The sequence below is a fragment of the Centruroides vittatus genome, unplaced genomic scaffold (assembly GCF_030686945.1).
Source record: "Centruroides vittatus isolate TY-2023 unplaced genomic scaffold, ASM3068694v2 contig_120, whole genome shotgun sequence".
Lineage (NCBI taxonomy): Eukaryota > Metazoa > Arthropoda > Arachnida > Scorpiones > Buthidae > Centruroides > Centruroides vittatus.
In genome coordinates this window covers 1,099,849-1,114,322 of record NW_027120768.1, presented here as the reverse complement: position 1 = coordinate 1,114,322, position 14,474 = coordinate 1,099,849, and the positions used below count along the sequence as shown (strand labels likewise).

Below are 14,474 nucleotides of genomic sequence, written 5' to 3'. Positions count from 1 at the left end.
GCTCGAATTAATTTAACGGTAATTATAAATTATTATTTATTGCTCCAAAAACATACAGTATTTTGTATATAGAAGGAATAAATATAACAGATATATACAATATAATTGTTTTTTGTACTTGAAAATAAATGCATAACTTACAAAAACTGTAAGATAGAAAATTTGTAAAAACATACAATAATAATATATTAACTTAATATGTTATTAACTAAACTAAGAATAATTTAAAATCGATATGGAATAGTTGAAGATGTCGTACGGCTTAAATCAGTCATGTAATGGTCCCATAAAAGCATAAAAATGGTGCAGATTGTTACTTCACTTCACTATAAAAGTATTGCTGAAGGTCGATTTAAAGTTATAATTTAAGTACTGAGTAATGTCTGCAGCAGTACTCAAATTACAACTTGACTTTGAAAGAGAAGCTTTGTAAGTTACGAAGACAAGTATTTTAAATGTAGAAATTGTCAAACAGAACCCGGTTAGGTTTCTAACTGCCCCAGTCAAGAGCACGCATAAATTCTTCCTCGGTGAAGTTCAGTGCTTTCGACGCTTCCAGGTGCATCTGAAAAACAATAAATGTTTAAATTATTTATACTGTGATCCAATATAAAATATATAAAAGCCAAATTTTAGACTAAAATCACTGTTAAAATCATTAATTAAAAGACTACTTTTCATTTAGTATTTCAGGTAAAATTAAAAACTATTTTTGACAGTAGTAAAAGATATGCTCTGAAATTAAATATGAAGGTAAGAGCTCTTTGTTTGGGGCATATCAGATGTTTTTTCATATTATTTTTCTTGATATGCAGGCATCCAATGTCTACAACATTTAGGTAATTCATAAACTATCATGTCCAATGCTGAGAAATGAATGAATGTGGCAATTAGTTGCAGCAGTTACCACAAGGATGCAGATTTTTCTCATAATGAGAGAAAGTGTCAACTTAATCTTCAATTTTTAGCATAGAATGCACCAATCAATCAATTTAGGAATTCCAAGTTCTAGATATTCTCATCTAGTTCAGCTGCAAGAGCTTAGTTACATGCACCCACAGCTGGAATTGCTGTGGGTGCATGTAACACTCTTGTACACCTGTTCAGGTGTGGTAAAATGAGCTTGAAAGCACTACCGTACAGCGACTACAGACAAAACTTTTGGCAAATTCAATGACACTGAATGCTTTCTCCTCCTGTGTCAGCACCATTTTGAGAAAAATCACACCCTGGCAGTAACCGCTGTAACTAATTTCCACAGACAAAAAGAGGAACGACAACTTTTTATTCCTTATTAACATATTTTACACTACTGTACATGACATAGTTAATGAAATATGAATTTTCACAGACTTATGGGACAATCTTTATTTTGGAAAATGAATTAAATGCATAAAGCCATTTCAATCTACTACAATAATTGTTCCATCCAGGACCACTGAAAGGGGAGCTGGGAAATTTTTCCCAGGCACAGAGAAAACTAAGGGCTGTAATGGTTCCTAATGTTTCTTTATTAAAAGAAAAATCTTTTATGTATTTCATTTGTTCAAAAAAAAAAAAAGCAAAAAGGGTCCACTCTAATCTGGTTCCATCAATTTTTTACAGATGAATACACTAACATTAAATCAGTTTGTATCTATTTGGGATTATTGGTGCATTCTGTGCATTAATAAGTAATGGATAATCAATTTTTTTCACATATGGAAAGATTAAACTTCGATAAAATCAATATCTGTGATAATGATTCGATAATAAAGAACTTGTAAACAAAATCTAATTAGTTTAAAACTTGGCAGAACTCATAATTCTGTATAATTTTGTAGGAAAATATTCATCAGTCTTAGTTTACAGCATTTTAAATATAATTTTATAAGTCAAATCAAAACAAAAATGTGTTCTGCTATAAAATTTGTTAGATTTTGGATATTAAAATCCTAAACTTACCCAAGATTTTAGCCACCAAGATTATCTGATTTTGCACCTTTTAGATTTGTTTTTCTATGAGGTTTGTGCCTTCTGTTTATTGATTTTTCTAAGAGTTACAAAGTTATATCACATCAACCTATCACCCAATTGATAAAACATACATTACAGGAAGCATGTCATGAATTTGATTACCATGTTCACTAGTGTGGGTTTAGATATTGAAAGTTTGAAAGATACTGTTAAAATCTCAATAATTATGCTTTCACTTGATAACTATATAGCTTCTGTAACAAAAAATATGTTTTAATAATGTGTCACGATAGCCCACATATATATACAAAGGTATCCGAAAAGTCTAGAGTTGCAGAAGAAACTTACTTCCAAGCATTATGTTCAATGCATTTATGTTTGGCAATCAAATATCTTTACAGGCAAAGTACCATGTTTCTTTGTATTCAATAGAGCACATCAGTATCAATATCTTGATAGATAATAGTAATTCACTCCGAGTCTTAATGACTCGACTTTCTGGACATCTTACACATAATAATAATAATAGTTGCATTAAACTTTGGTAAAATCAATATCTGTGATAATGATTCGATAATAAAGAACTTGGAAACAAAATCTAATTAGTTTAAAACTTGGCAGAACTTATAATTCTGTATAATTTTGTAGGAAAATATTCCTACAAAATATTCCTATTGTACAGAGAAAAAGTTTACTATGAACCATTTTCAAATGGACTATATAGTGCATTCTCCATTTTGAGTGGATTATCACCATAGAGAAGAAAGGGGTCTTGTAGAAAAGTGAAAATTCTAACAAAAGCCAAATTCGAAAGATTGAAGAGAATCTTTGAACAAGTCTTAAGGTTCGCTTTCAATCTGTAGCCTTGAAACCGAAAATTTCACTTAGTTAACTCCATGAGGCTTTAAAAATGAAAAAGAATACTAAATATCAAAAGTAGTGAGTAATTCTGGACAGAACAGACATGCAGTGATCACTGACAAAGAAAGTACATAAGGCTATTGTCAAAATCCTCTGAAAAGTTCCTCATTTCGGATGAAAAATCTTACTTCACCTTCTCACACTTGAAGATCAATGGTAATGTAGATTTTATGCCAGTAATATCGCCTCTACACTTGCAGATATAAAGTTTTTCCAAGAAAAAGAAATTTGAGGGCAAAATTTTGGCAATGGCATCGAAAGGATTGAGTCAAATGCTAATCAGAAAATCAAGCTTTGTTATCAATGTCCGGCAATATTTAAATGAATGTTTATGATGTCACCCAATTCCATACATTTGAAAGAACTATTCTCAAGCAGTATGTCTTCTGTCCAGATCAAGCAAGTTCTCGTTACACTAAAACCATACTGGACTACCTACGACAAAAAAACATCACCTCTGTCAAGGAGGACAACCCTGCAAGACATGCCAGAAATTAGGCAAATTGAGGATTTTGGGCAATTGTCAAGACAGCCATCTACAAGAGTGTGGAAAGTAAAAACAAAATGGATCAACTAATCAATTGCATAAAGTGCTGTCTAAAGATGTGAACCAAAGTCTTGTACAGAAACTTGCACTGCACACTCAAAATCATATTGATCATGTTTGAAGATAGGACATGTAGAATTACAAAAATAATGTACAGCTTTACAAATAACTATTTAGTTCATAGAGTTGTCTTGTCTCTAAGGTAAAAACTACCTTACACAAATTACTTATATTTTCATTTTAAAAATCCTGTGACTTCCAGACCAGATCATAAGTTAGTATGTGTATTCATAGCCTCTGGCCCCTAAGCTTTCCATTTCTAGTCTCAATTTTCATGTATTTAACTCCATTCTCGAGCAATTTTTGAATTAAAATCACATGACTCCCAATCGGAACTTTGTATACAGTTAATCAGGTTTGCAGCCCTTAAGTTTCCATATCTAATCTCAATTCTCATCTATCTATGTTCTCGAGATTAAGAAAGGATGGATGGCAGACAACAGCACAAATCTATAGGTCTGCAATTTGAAAATTACAGACCAAAAAATAGTTATTTATTTTACTAATACTGAAAACAGTAATAAGATGTAGCTGATTAAATAAGAAATATACCATAAATTGTATTGAAAATCCTTGTTTTTAACTCCACAAAAGAGGGAAAAGCCACAATGACTGTTATACCTAAGAGGGAGAACCAGAATTGGAAGTGGAGAGAAAATGAAGAAGTAAAAGAGGAAAAGTGAAAAATAAAGGAGACTTCAGTGGGATCTCAGAGTAAGATAGGTGTAGACGTTGTGACATCAGCACACCACCAAAGCAGTACTCAAGCATTGTTCTGAGTCACACTCCATTCTATTGATGGCAAAATTACGGCACAAAAGTTATACAGTAATATAAACAATACAAATAAAGGAATGAACATCAAGAAAAAAGCAATGAAATACACAAAAAGTATATAGAGGTGATGACAAATACTTGAAATGCACATGCAACTCCTTTAAACCACAGTATCATCTCTTCTTTGTTTTATAACAGACAAACAAAATTATTTCTAAATTAAGTTAATTCTATATAATTATCTTAAAAAATACCAAATACAAGAAAAACTGATAAAGTAATATTGTATTGTACTAACTTTATATATATGTGTCATTGTTTTCTATACATAGAATACATTAAAACGCCTTTACGTATTCCACAATAACAGATCTCATTTACGTTATTACTTTTTATAATTAAATAATTGCGGAACTCCTATATAAAAGTGAACGACAAAAACATTGCTTTGAAAATTTTGTATTCAGAAACCACTTTACAGTTCCCGATGTATTCATTTAATTCACTTGCACGAGTATACATGAATATTTAAATATTCATCTTTAATTTTTGTTGTTGTTTGATTTAGGAAGTGTTTATATCATACAATTCACTTTTTTTTTGTATTCACAATACAAGCATTTGTAATTTATTCAAATTATATTACAAGTGCTTCCATTGTTAATTTAGTCACTGCAATTCTAGACAATTGAAATTCAGCATAGAATATTGCACCAAAAAGTTTTTTTGGTTTACAAATCATGAAATAAGAGAACTTATTTTATATCTCTTTGAATTATTAAATGATACAGTTGTTCATAAAACATAGGAATATTGATCATTGTTTGCTATTGCATATGTTACTCTCATCTGTTGTGTTGAGATTCCAAATATATTTAAATGTATGCAACAGAATGCACTGTATTGCTAAGGATTTAAGCATTAGTCATTAACAAACAAATAATAATCTGGGCTGGCAACAAATATCTTGCACAAATCAGACCTCCTTAAATGATGAAACATTGGTTATGCGTCTTTCTGTAATGTCTTGTGAATAAAGCTTAGTTTTCAAAGAGTTTCTTTGACTAATTTTATTTTGTCCCATATTTTTTTCCATAATGTAGATCACAATATTTTCCTCAACTGGTGAATGGGACTGATTTTAAGTGGAACATCTTGTACTATTGTACTGTGCATATTTACTACCAGCTTGAGATTTTTCAAACATATATTTGCTTATGGATTAAGAAAAATCGATTAAATTTTAAATAGTACCTTCTGTTTTTTCAAAACATCTATTAATTTCATCTGTTTCTTGAATGCATTCAAAAGCTCGCTCTTTTGTTTTTCCATTTGCCTATTTTCGGCCATTACTTCTTCGATTTTCTTTTTCTCTAAATCTGAGTGGCTCTAAAAAATTATGCCAAATAAATTATCAAATTTAGAGAAATGTAATATTTAATTATGTTGAAAATAATTTAAATTCTGAGTATTAAATTACTTTATATTCTTGTCTTGCTTGCTTCAATTCTGTTCTTAATCTGTCCATCTCTTCTAGTGTGCGATGAAGTCGTGACTCTGTGGTACCTTTAATGGCTACCGCCTGTTTCTGACCGTGTCTGAGAATTTCAACTTCCTTGAAAAAATAAATTAACTGACATTTTCTCATGTTAATTAATTTTCTTTAAATACAAACTTGTTCTTTCATACCTTTCGCAAGGAAATATTTTCTGCTTCCAAATCATCAAGCTTATTCCTAGCATCGTCGGCTAGGTGTTGATATTTGTCAGCCTGCATTTGTTTAATGCTGAAATCCTTTTGTAATCTTGCTCTCTCTTGTTCTACTTCTTTTAGTATTTCTTCTAATTGCTTTATTCTTTCATCCTAAATTAAATCAAAATAATATTTAAAACTTACACTCATTTACATTTAATATATATATAATTTTTCTTACTTTCTCAACACTTTCTTGAATAAGCTGATGTAATTCTTCTTGCAAAACATTCACTTTGGCCTTAAGAATTCTTGCTGCAACATCTAAATGGATGGGAAAAAGCAGGTATACAATGCAGGAACTTCCAAAGATAATGCTACCAATTTAAATTACTGTAATTATGTTAATTATTATGAGAACATTGTATTGTACATTAAAACATTGGAAAACTGTCCAAGAATGTGTGCAACTCACATTAAATGGTACACATCCAACTGATACTCTCCATTTTTTCTACACTCGCTGCATTATGTCTGTCGTCACTCCTCCCGTAGCAGGCCACAATTCTACGACTCCTGCTAATTACTCGTTTTGCATGATGACGAACAATTCTGACTTTGCAAACTGCCGAACACAAAACTCCTTCTCTAGTTGCTATTTTCATTTACTGCATTTCCTGGAGGTAGTAGTCAACGAAATGTTTGAATACAGATGAAACCCGGATGGTTACTCTAATGATTGGTGTACGTGGTATTTTTTTCTCAAATAATAATTAACACAATTACAGTAATTTAAAGACCCCATATACAAAATTTGTCTCAAAACCAATTTTTAGATCCAATAATTCATTATGCAGCAATGTTGAGACATACTTTCAGAAATCGAATCCCCAATAGCAATAAAAATAGCTAGGATGTCACGTACCTGAGTTGATTAAATCACCTTCTGTAAGGAAACTTTCTTCCGGAAGCAAGTCTCTTAATGACGAGTCAAGTTCTTTCAGACCTAATATAGGTGATAGTGAATTTGGCCTGTTTCCAGATGGCCAATCCCTTTTCTGATCCTGAGACATTCTTATACGATTTAAGACGTTTGATCTTCCGACAAATCGTCTGGACGGTCTAATCGAAACAGCATTTGGCTACCGATAAAAAATAAATTAATTAATTTAATTATTTTCTGCTCAGTTTAAAAACAAAGTTTATTGACGATTTTACCTTTCTATCTTTAACGTATTCCAGTATATTTTGGTTATATCTTGGAGGGCTAAATTACAAAAGCTTATTTTAATTTAAAATTTCCAGTATAATAAGTCCTGTTAATATATAAAAAGTACTAGTATACGAAATTTTAAATTAAGATAGAAAGGACACAAAGGCATAATAATTATACAAAAGCTTATATTCGTATGTAGCAATAAACACAAGAATTAATCATTTTAATAGAAAAATAATACCTCCACTTCTTTCCGCCATTAAGCTTTTTTTGATGATTTTCTGCTGCTTCGTTATCGTACTGTTGCTAGTAAAAAGAGCATATGCATATATATATAATGGCTACATTAATACTCAATAAATTAAGATAATGATGTTAATCGTACAGTCCATACCAAAGCTTGTTCCTCATCTTCAGCCAATGACGAAGCTTTGCCATCTTGGTCTTCACTGTTTCTGACAAAATAACTAAATTAGAATAGGTGTGTAGGTAGTTAACTATTCAAATGGTGCAAACTAATTGAAAACATAGTATTTATAATGATGTAATAAACCCAAAATGAACTTAGCTACTCTAAAAGCATAATTATATTCTGTGCAGTTTCAAATTAAGTGATAAAGTGAGGAGTGCAATTTTGAGCATCTTGCCTGTTTTCTTCCTCTTTCTCTGCCACTTCTTTATTCGTATCCGAGCTCTCTCGTTCCGTTGGCCGTCTTCCTCGTTTACTCTTTCCTTTAGCCGCGTTCATTTGTCTAACGATGAGTATTTTGTTAAATTCTTAACAATTGCACAACATACATCATTACATTGTACAATCATCTATTGATACGTGATTTAAAATAGAAGCGCGATATGAAGTTTTCTAGTAGTGTGGCAGGTGTTTTCCGGATAAAGCATGTTATTATCGAAAGAAACCTTTATCGGAAAATCAAGTTACACCCAAATGTAACTGAACCGTTTCATTTCTTAATAAATTATGCCCTGCATGAATCATAGCGAGTAGTCACGGAACAAAACTGATCAATATTATCACACAGAAAACAGTTTTATTAGCAGGAAGTGAAAAATCTTTTATTTTATTTCTTTTTTTTTCTATTTCCAAGAGTTACAGGAACAGCTGCTATTTTAGATATGTTAATTCAATTACTGATAAAAATCTTCCCATAGAAAAAAGTGATCTAATTTAACAATAAAATTATTAATAAAAACTCTATTATATTTATATTAAAAGCGCGAATTTTACCAACTTTTAATTAAATTTCTAAATCGAGCCGATCGATGACGCGCCCATTTATTTAATTGCATCTGGGAATAGAAGTTTCCATTTTCCGGATCAAATTTTGCCGCGGGACTTATAATTATAACATCTGTTGCCGAGTAAATTTGAACATGGCATTTCGGGAATTTAGGATATAGATTTTTATTTGACGGAAACAAAAAACCGGGCGATATTGATTTTAAAACTGCTAGCTTATGACCCGAATATGATTGATGCAGACTAAAATAAATCAAATTAACCAGAGTAAACCAATTAGCTCTTTAATAAACTAAACGTATGAGCTGAAAATTTCAAAATAATACAAGTTTTATAATTTACTGGCGATACTTTGTTATTAATGATACAAAATATTGTCTGTGAGTCACATTATTAAAATATCTGAGTTTAACTTAAAATATATACAGTATACATATACCTACACAAATGTATGTCATACCATATCAAGTTATTTAGAAAATTTTGAAAACTTCTAGTTTCAATTATAAAAATCTCTTCTGACGGGTAATTATTTGGGTGTTTGCAGAATAATGATTATGATAATGCTCTCTAACCAGAGGTTTAGCAGGAGAGGAATTAAATGAGAAAAGACACTATAAACTCTCTTAATAGATAATGATAGTCAATGAAAATGTAAATGTTATGTTACTATTAATAAACTAAAAACAGTGATATCTTTATGTACCATCGATACATGATGTTAAAATATATAGTAGTCCCTCCATTTGTGAGTAATTGGTTCCACAAAAACAGTTCATAAATGAAAAACCACACAGAAAACTGTTTAAAATGGGTCTGTTCCATATTCTCAAATACAGTACTTTACTCATACTAGGTAGAAAGGTTTCAACTAAAGTAAATTTACATGTATATAAGAGATTATTTCACACAGTGAAAGAGTAGATATGAATCAGTCTGAATTATTTATGAATTAACTTACATTTTGTATTATCAATTATGAGTTTAAAATATCATCGACGTCTTAATACTCAAGTAAATCGTACGCAATGTAATGCAATAAACTTGTAGTACTGTACATCATAAAATAGTCATCCCTATAGGAATACACAGTTCCATATTTAAGCTTATTGATGTATGTAATGAATCAAACATTATTTTGATCTTTAAAATTATTGAATTCAAATTGCAAAGTATAAAAGTTATTTTAAATTTAAAGTGTTTAAACTTGCTGTCATTAATGATAGCCAAGGCAATATATCAATATGTCTGCAGCTCTGGAAGTATTAAGTGAATTGCCTGGTAAAGTGACTTTAATACAGGTGGATAGTGACTTATCCTGTTTCATTTGAGATAGACTTAAGTCTGTTATCTTATCCAATTGTATTAAAGTCACTTTACCAGGCAACACTCCCATTGACACAAGTTCAATTGGAACCTGAGAAATTTTCGGGGATGGTATGACCAAGATATGTCGAGTCTCATATTTCACCATCCGAGCAGCCTTATTGTGAGACTGGCAAACTCATAATATGTTTGCAAAATTCACTATCATTAACTGATTATTATTAAGTTGTAGACTAAAGCAGTCAAATTTTATAATATAGATTTGAAAAACATGCAAAGATGTGTGTAGATCTCAAATCTAGTGATTTTGCTATCAGAATGAAACACATTAATATTGCAACAATGATTCAAAATCATTAACAACAACAGTCTCCAACAATTTGGACAACTGACACTTTATGAAAGGTTTAAGGGCTGTAAAAGCATTTTAGACAGGATCAAGGAAAGGAGTATGAGGAAGGAATATGATATTGTGATTGGGTGAAGATCATTAACGTTAATGTGTGGCTGGGCATTGTATAAAGTTAAAAATGCTTAACTGACAATTGCTGAAAGGCTGACAAGGATATCCTAAACAATTTCTATTGTCATTCTATCTGCATATATTTTGTAACAAACATCCTGTCATATTTGATATTGTGGCAGTAATTGTAACAATAAGACATTGCTGCCAATATGATTCTTGTGCACTTTTGTTTCCTTTTTCTGACCTTCAACATCTTTGTTATGTATTCAAATTAAATCCAGTTTCATCTACATAGATCAGGCAGGGGCAAGATAGCAAATGTGGTCCACCTGTGGACTGCGAGTAAATTTTGGGGTGACTCTGCTGCCTGTAATATTTCAAATTTCGGTGATGCCCTTTTTTTTCTATTCGCTAGCTTTTCAGAATCTGCATAAATTTACATTATTTCACATTAGAATATTTTATTATTAGAAAATATCAAAATACAAGAAATAGCAAATATGAACACATTATTTGTAATTATTATACAGCTTTCATGGGTAGAATGTTCCTTTAATAATAAAAAGCAGCCTTAACGGTTTTATTTTATCTTTTTTGTTAGTAAAAATAACATTAATTTACAGGGGTAGAAACTGCTACAGACCCTAAGTTATTTTTGGGTCCAGGGAAAATCCTCAGAATACCTTCTCAACACCGTATATGCATTTACATACATACTGTATATAACAGGAGTGGACAAACCTTGTCACAATAGAAGCCACACGCTGCCTATCTGAAATACACGAGGACTAATTCTCTGTTGGAATGGCTATTGGAGAGCCACATCATCAATTTATATCATATATAGTTAAAATATACTTATCACTGTTCTATAATAAATATCACTGTTACTTTACTGGTACTTATGACTGACTGACTACGTAAACAATCATTTATTTGACCCTTTCATTCTATGAATGTACCCTAAGCTTTCGGTTACCTTTTAAGATTAATCTGCAAATTACACTTACAATCCCTGCAGGCCCTCAGAAAAAGTTATTAGTGGGACCCCAAAATATTTGCAATACCAGCGATGCGGAGACCAGTATTTGCTGATGCCTTTTATCATTGCCAGTATCTGGTACCAGAAATGATAAAAGGACAAAGAATCAATATAAATTTAATTAAAATATTTCCCATATCAATTCTATATCAAATTTTCTTAGAAATTTGAAAATGTGGGGCCCCTCTGAGCGCAGGATATCAGTCTGAGGCCTGAAACACCGACATCCAAATTCCCCCTGAATCCCCGTGTGTATTACACTATTTAATGGTCAGAAAACTTACAAAAATATTACGCTTGAGTAAGTAGTATATACAAAGTTTATAAAAAAAAAAATTACGCACATGTATGTGAGCCACAATACGGATCTAGAAGAGCCACATGTGGCCGACGAGCCAGTTTGGCCATTATGGATACATGATGTACACTTGTATATTATTGGGCTGCAATTTTCAAAGGCCTATAAATTCTTCCTTAATTTTGAGAATGGAGTCAGACGGATGAAGGTCGAGACAGATATGGACAGCTTAAGGGCAGGAGGCCTTGATTAATTGCCTGTTTTCAATTTGAAAGATTTCATCAGAACTGAGTCAGATGACTGGCGTGACTCTATTGTTAACCAGGAAAGTATGATGTACAGGGGCAAGACACTACTTAAATTCAGAGCAAGTATTTATTCTGACATCGTCACAATACCAGGCTGCAGTTTTTTGTCACATTGCACTTACATTTAGTAGTGTCTTGCCCCTGTACTTCACACTTTTCCTGTTGACACTGAAGTCATGCCGGTCATGTATCTAACTTCATTCGGGAGAAAATTTTTGAATCAGAATAATGTGACTTCTGTCCTAAAACTGCAGTTCGTATATAGTTAATCTAGGCCTCCTGCCCCTAAGCTCTCTATATCTGGTCTCGACTTTCATCTATCTAACTCCATTCTTGAGATTAAGATAGGTCAGACACACAGACAGCCGGATGACGGTGGGAATTTGTCTACAATTTTTTCAAATTGCAGCCAGGACAATGTCACAATAAATAATTGTACAAAAACTATTGTATATATCAAGTATAAATCACATATATATATAATGTAATAGTGGTAATGTACACTTAGCTGAGTAGAAGTTACTTTTAGGTAAATGATGTATATATACACGTATACGTGAAGTAACTAAAAGTAACTCCTACATATTTGATCAATTACAAAGACAAGAAATTTACTTATGGAAAAAAGAAAAATGAATTAACTTCTCTAGAAAACTTACACTTTTAAAGGCAGAATAAGGTAGGAATTCTTTTATATTTTTCTATATTCGAAAAAAAACGAGGTCAAAACTGTTCTAATACACTACGTCACACGAGACATTTAAAATGGATAAAATCGATCAATTACACGCATGCTCTCTTCGTGTTTACATTTCTTAAAATCGTTTTAAAGTTAATTATTTTTAAATATAAATAATTAGAGGAGAAAGGAATTAAATAATAAAACAAGTTCAACGAACTTAATTTATTTTAAAAATTCAAACAGATGACGTAATTTTGTTTGTCGTCTACCACAATCGTGATTATGTTAATATTGCCAGTTTAGAACTTTGTAAATTGGAAATAATATGTTTATTAATTAAATTATTTTACATAATTATTACTAGAATTAATGTGTATTAAAATAGAATAGAATTTTTTTTCCGAATAAATGAAATAACAGCGAAGCTGCAAGCTAAAAGAAAAAGTTACAGGACATCAGACCTGTTTATTGCAATAAATACGGTATTTTAATTCGTTCCGAACCCCTCACGATTATCCTACACACTCACAGATAGTGTTATTGAACTAGTCTAATAATTAAAACAAAGTGTAAAAAATTATTCATTAATTTTATTTATTAATGAATCATTTATTAAAATTAAAATAACCGGTCTTTTCTTCTTGTGCAAGTAATGTAGTTGTGGATTAATAACGGAATAAACTGCTTTTATATAATAAGAAATTATTTTTAAGCGTCATTAGTTGTTTGTCTTACTTGTTAGTACAGTGGCATTGCTGATAACTAGTAACCAACAAGCTAGAATATACTACATAGAGTGGCTGAAGCGACGCCATGTTCGAGGAAAATTGAATACAGGGCCGCCATTTTCTTTTTAGTCAAGGGAGCGTGGCATTTGTGTTTTGTAAAGGCAACGAGCTGTAATATTCTAACTCGATAGTACCTGTCGTTGCCACCAAGAGCTCTGTAACCATGGCCACAACCACTCTATGTAGTATATTCTAGCTCGTTACTAGAAACGAGCTATAATATAGTGTAACTGGCACTCCTACTTACACTTGTAGTGTAAGTAGGAGTGCCAGTTACACTACTTAAATCAACGAACAAGTACAGTGGAACCTCGGTATACGACCTTAATCCGTTCCTGATGTTTGGACTTATACCGAATAGGATGTATACCAAACCAACCTTTCCCATAAGAAGTAATGTAAAAATGATTAATCCGTTCTCACGTAAAAAAACCCCCTCTTGATATGATATATTAATGAGGTTATAAAATAATTTAAACACTGAGCACATTAATAAAAAAATAAATTTTATTATAGATTTTTAAAGTTATTACAGTATATTGTGTTATATTATTTAAATCATTAAATCAAAATCAAAATCAAATCAAATCAAACTCTCTTTAATACTAATAATCTGTTTAGAAATTGATTTAACCCCTTTCGCAACGTTAGCAGATTTAAGAATGTCTTTATTTTTCACGATTGTCGATATCGTTGTTCTCGGAATACGGTATGCAACAGTTAAATCTCAAATAACCATGCCACCTTCATATTTCTGAACAATCTCTTTTTCAGTTCCATTGTGATTCTAGTCACTTTTTTAGTTTTCTGTTGCCTTTCATTTGCCTTTTTTCAATTCAGGATTAATAAAAATAATAAAATTTTACTTACAAATTAAAATCAGAAAAAATTTAACAAAGTTATAAACCGTGGGACCGCGAACGTCTAGTCTGGTCTAGCACACCGATAGTGCTAATTGTTCATAGATGGCGCGTATAATTGAATTAAGTCGTATACCGAGCAAAATTTGTTTTGTCCAAACAGGACGTATTCCGAATTGGACGTATTCTAAAGCAGACGTATACCGAGGTTCCACTGTAGTATAAAAAAATTTTTTGGCATCAGAAAATTATTTATTTATTAACAATTTTAACCAATTAA

At 31.4% G+C, this 14,474-nt stretch overlaps 1 protein-coding gene across 3 annotated transcripts; it reads right to left on the bottom strand.

The window, feature by feature from the left end:
• Positions 1–2: 2 nt before the first annotated feature.
• LOC136984744 (testis-expressed protein 9) lies at positions 3–12,756 on the bottom strand. Of its 3 annotated transcripts, none has more exons than XM_067281852.1 (11): positions 12,524–12,756; positions 7,817–7,921; positions 7,555–7,618; positions 7,411–7,475; positions 7,172–7,220; positions 6,879–7,095; positions 6,195–6,277; positions 5,951–6,124; positions 5,742–5,894; positions 5,516–5,650; positions 3–565 (listed from the first exon to the last, which is right to left on the bottom strand). In XM_067281852.1, the coding sequence occupies exons 2-11, from the start codon at positions 7,915–7,917 to the stop codon at positions 491–493; spliced, it is 1,116 nt and encodes a 371-aa protein (XP_067137953.1). In that variant the 5' UTR covers positions 7,918–7,921; positions 12,524–12,756; the 3' UTR covers positions 3–490. The 3 variants fall into 3 exon arrangements, with proteins under 3 accessions (XP_067137953.1, XP_067137962.1, XP_067137970.1); XM_067281861.1 differs by having other exon boundaries at positions 4–565; positions 7,564–7,618; positions 12,524–12,755; XM_067281869.1 differs by having other exon boundaries at positions 6–565; positions 5,742–5,876; positions 12,524–12,750.
• Between the last annotated feature and the right edge of the window lie 1,718 nt (positions 12,757–14,474).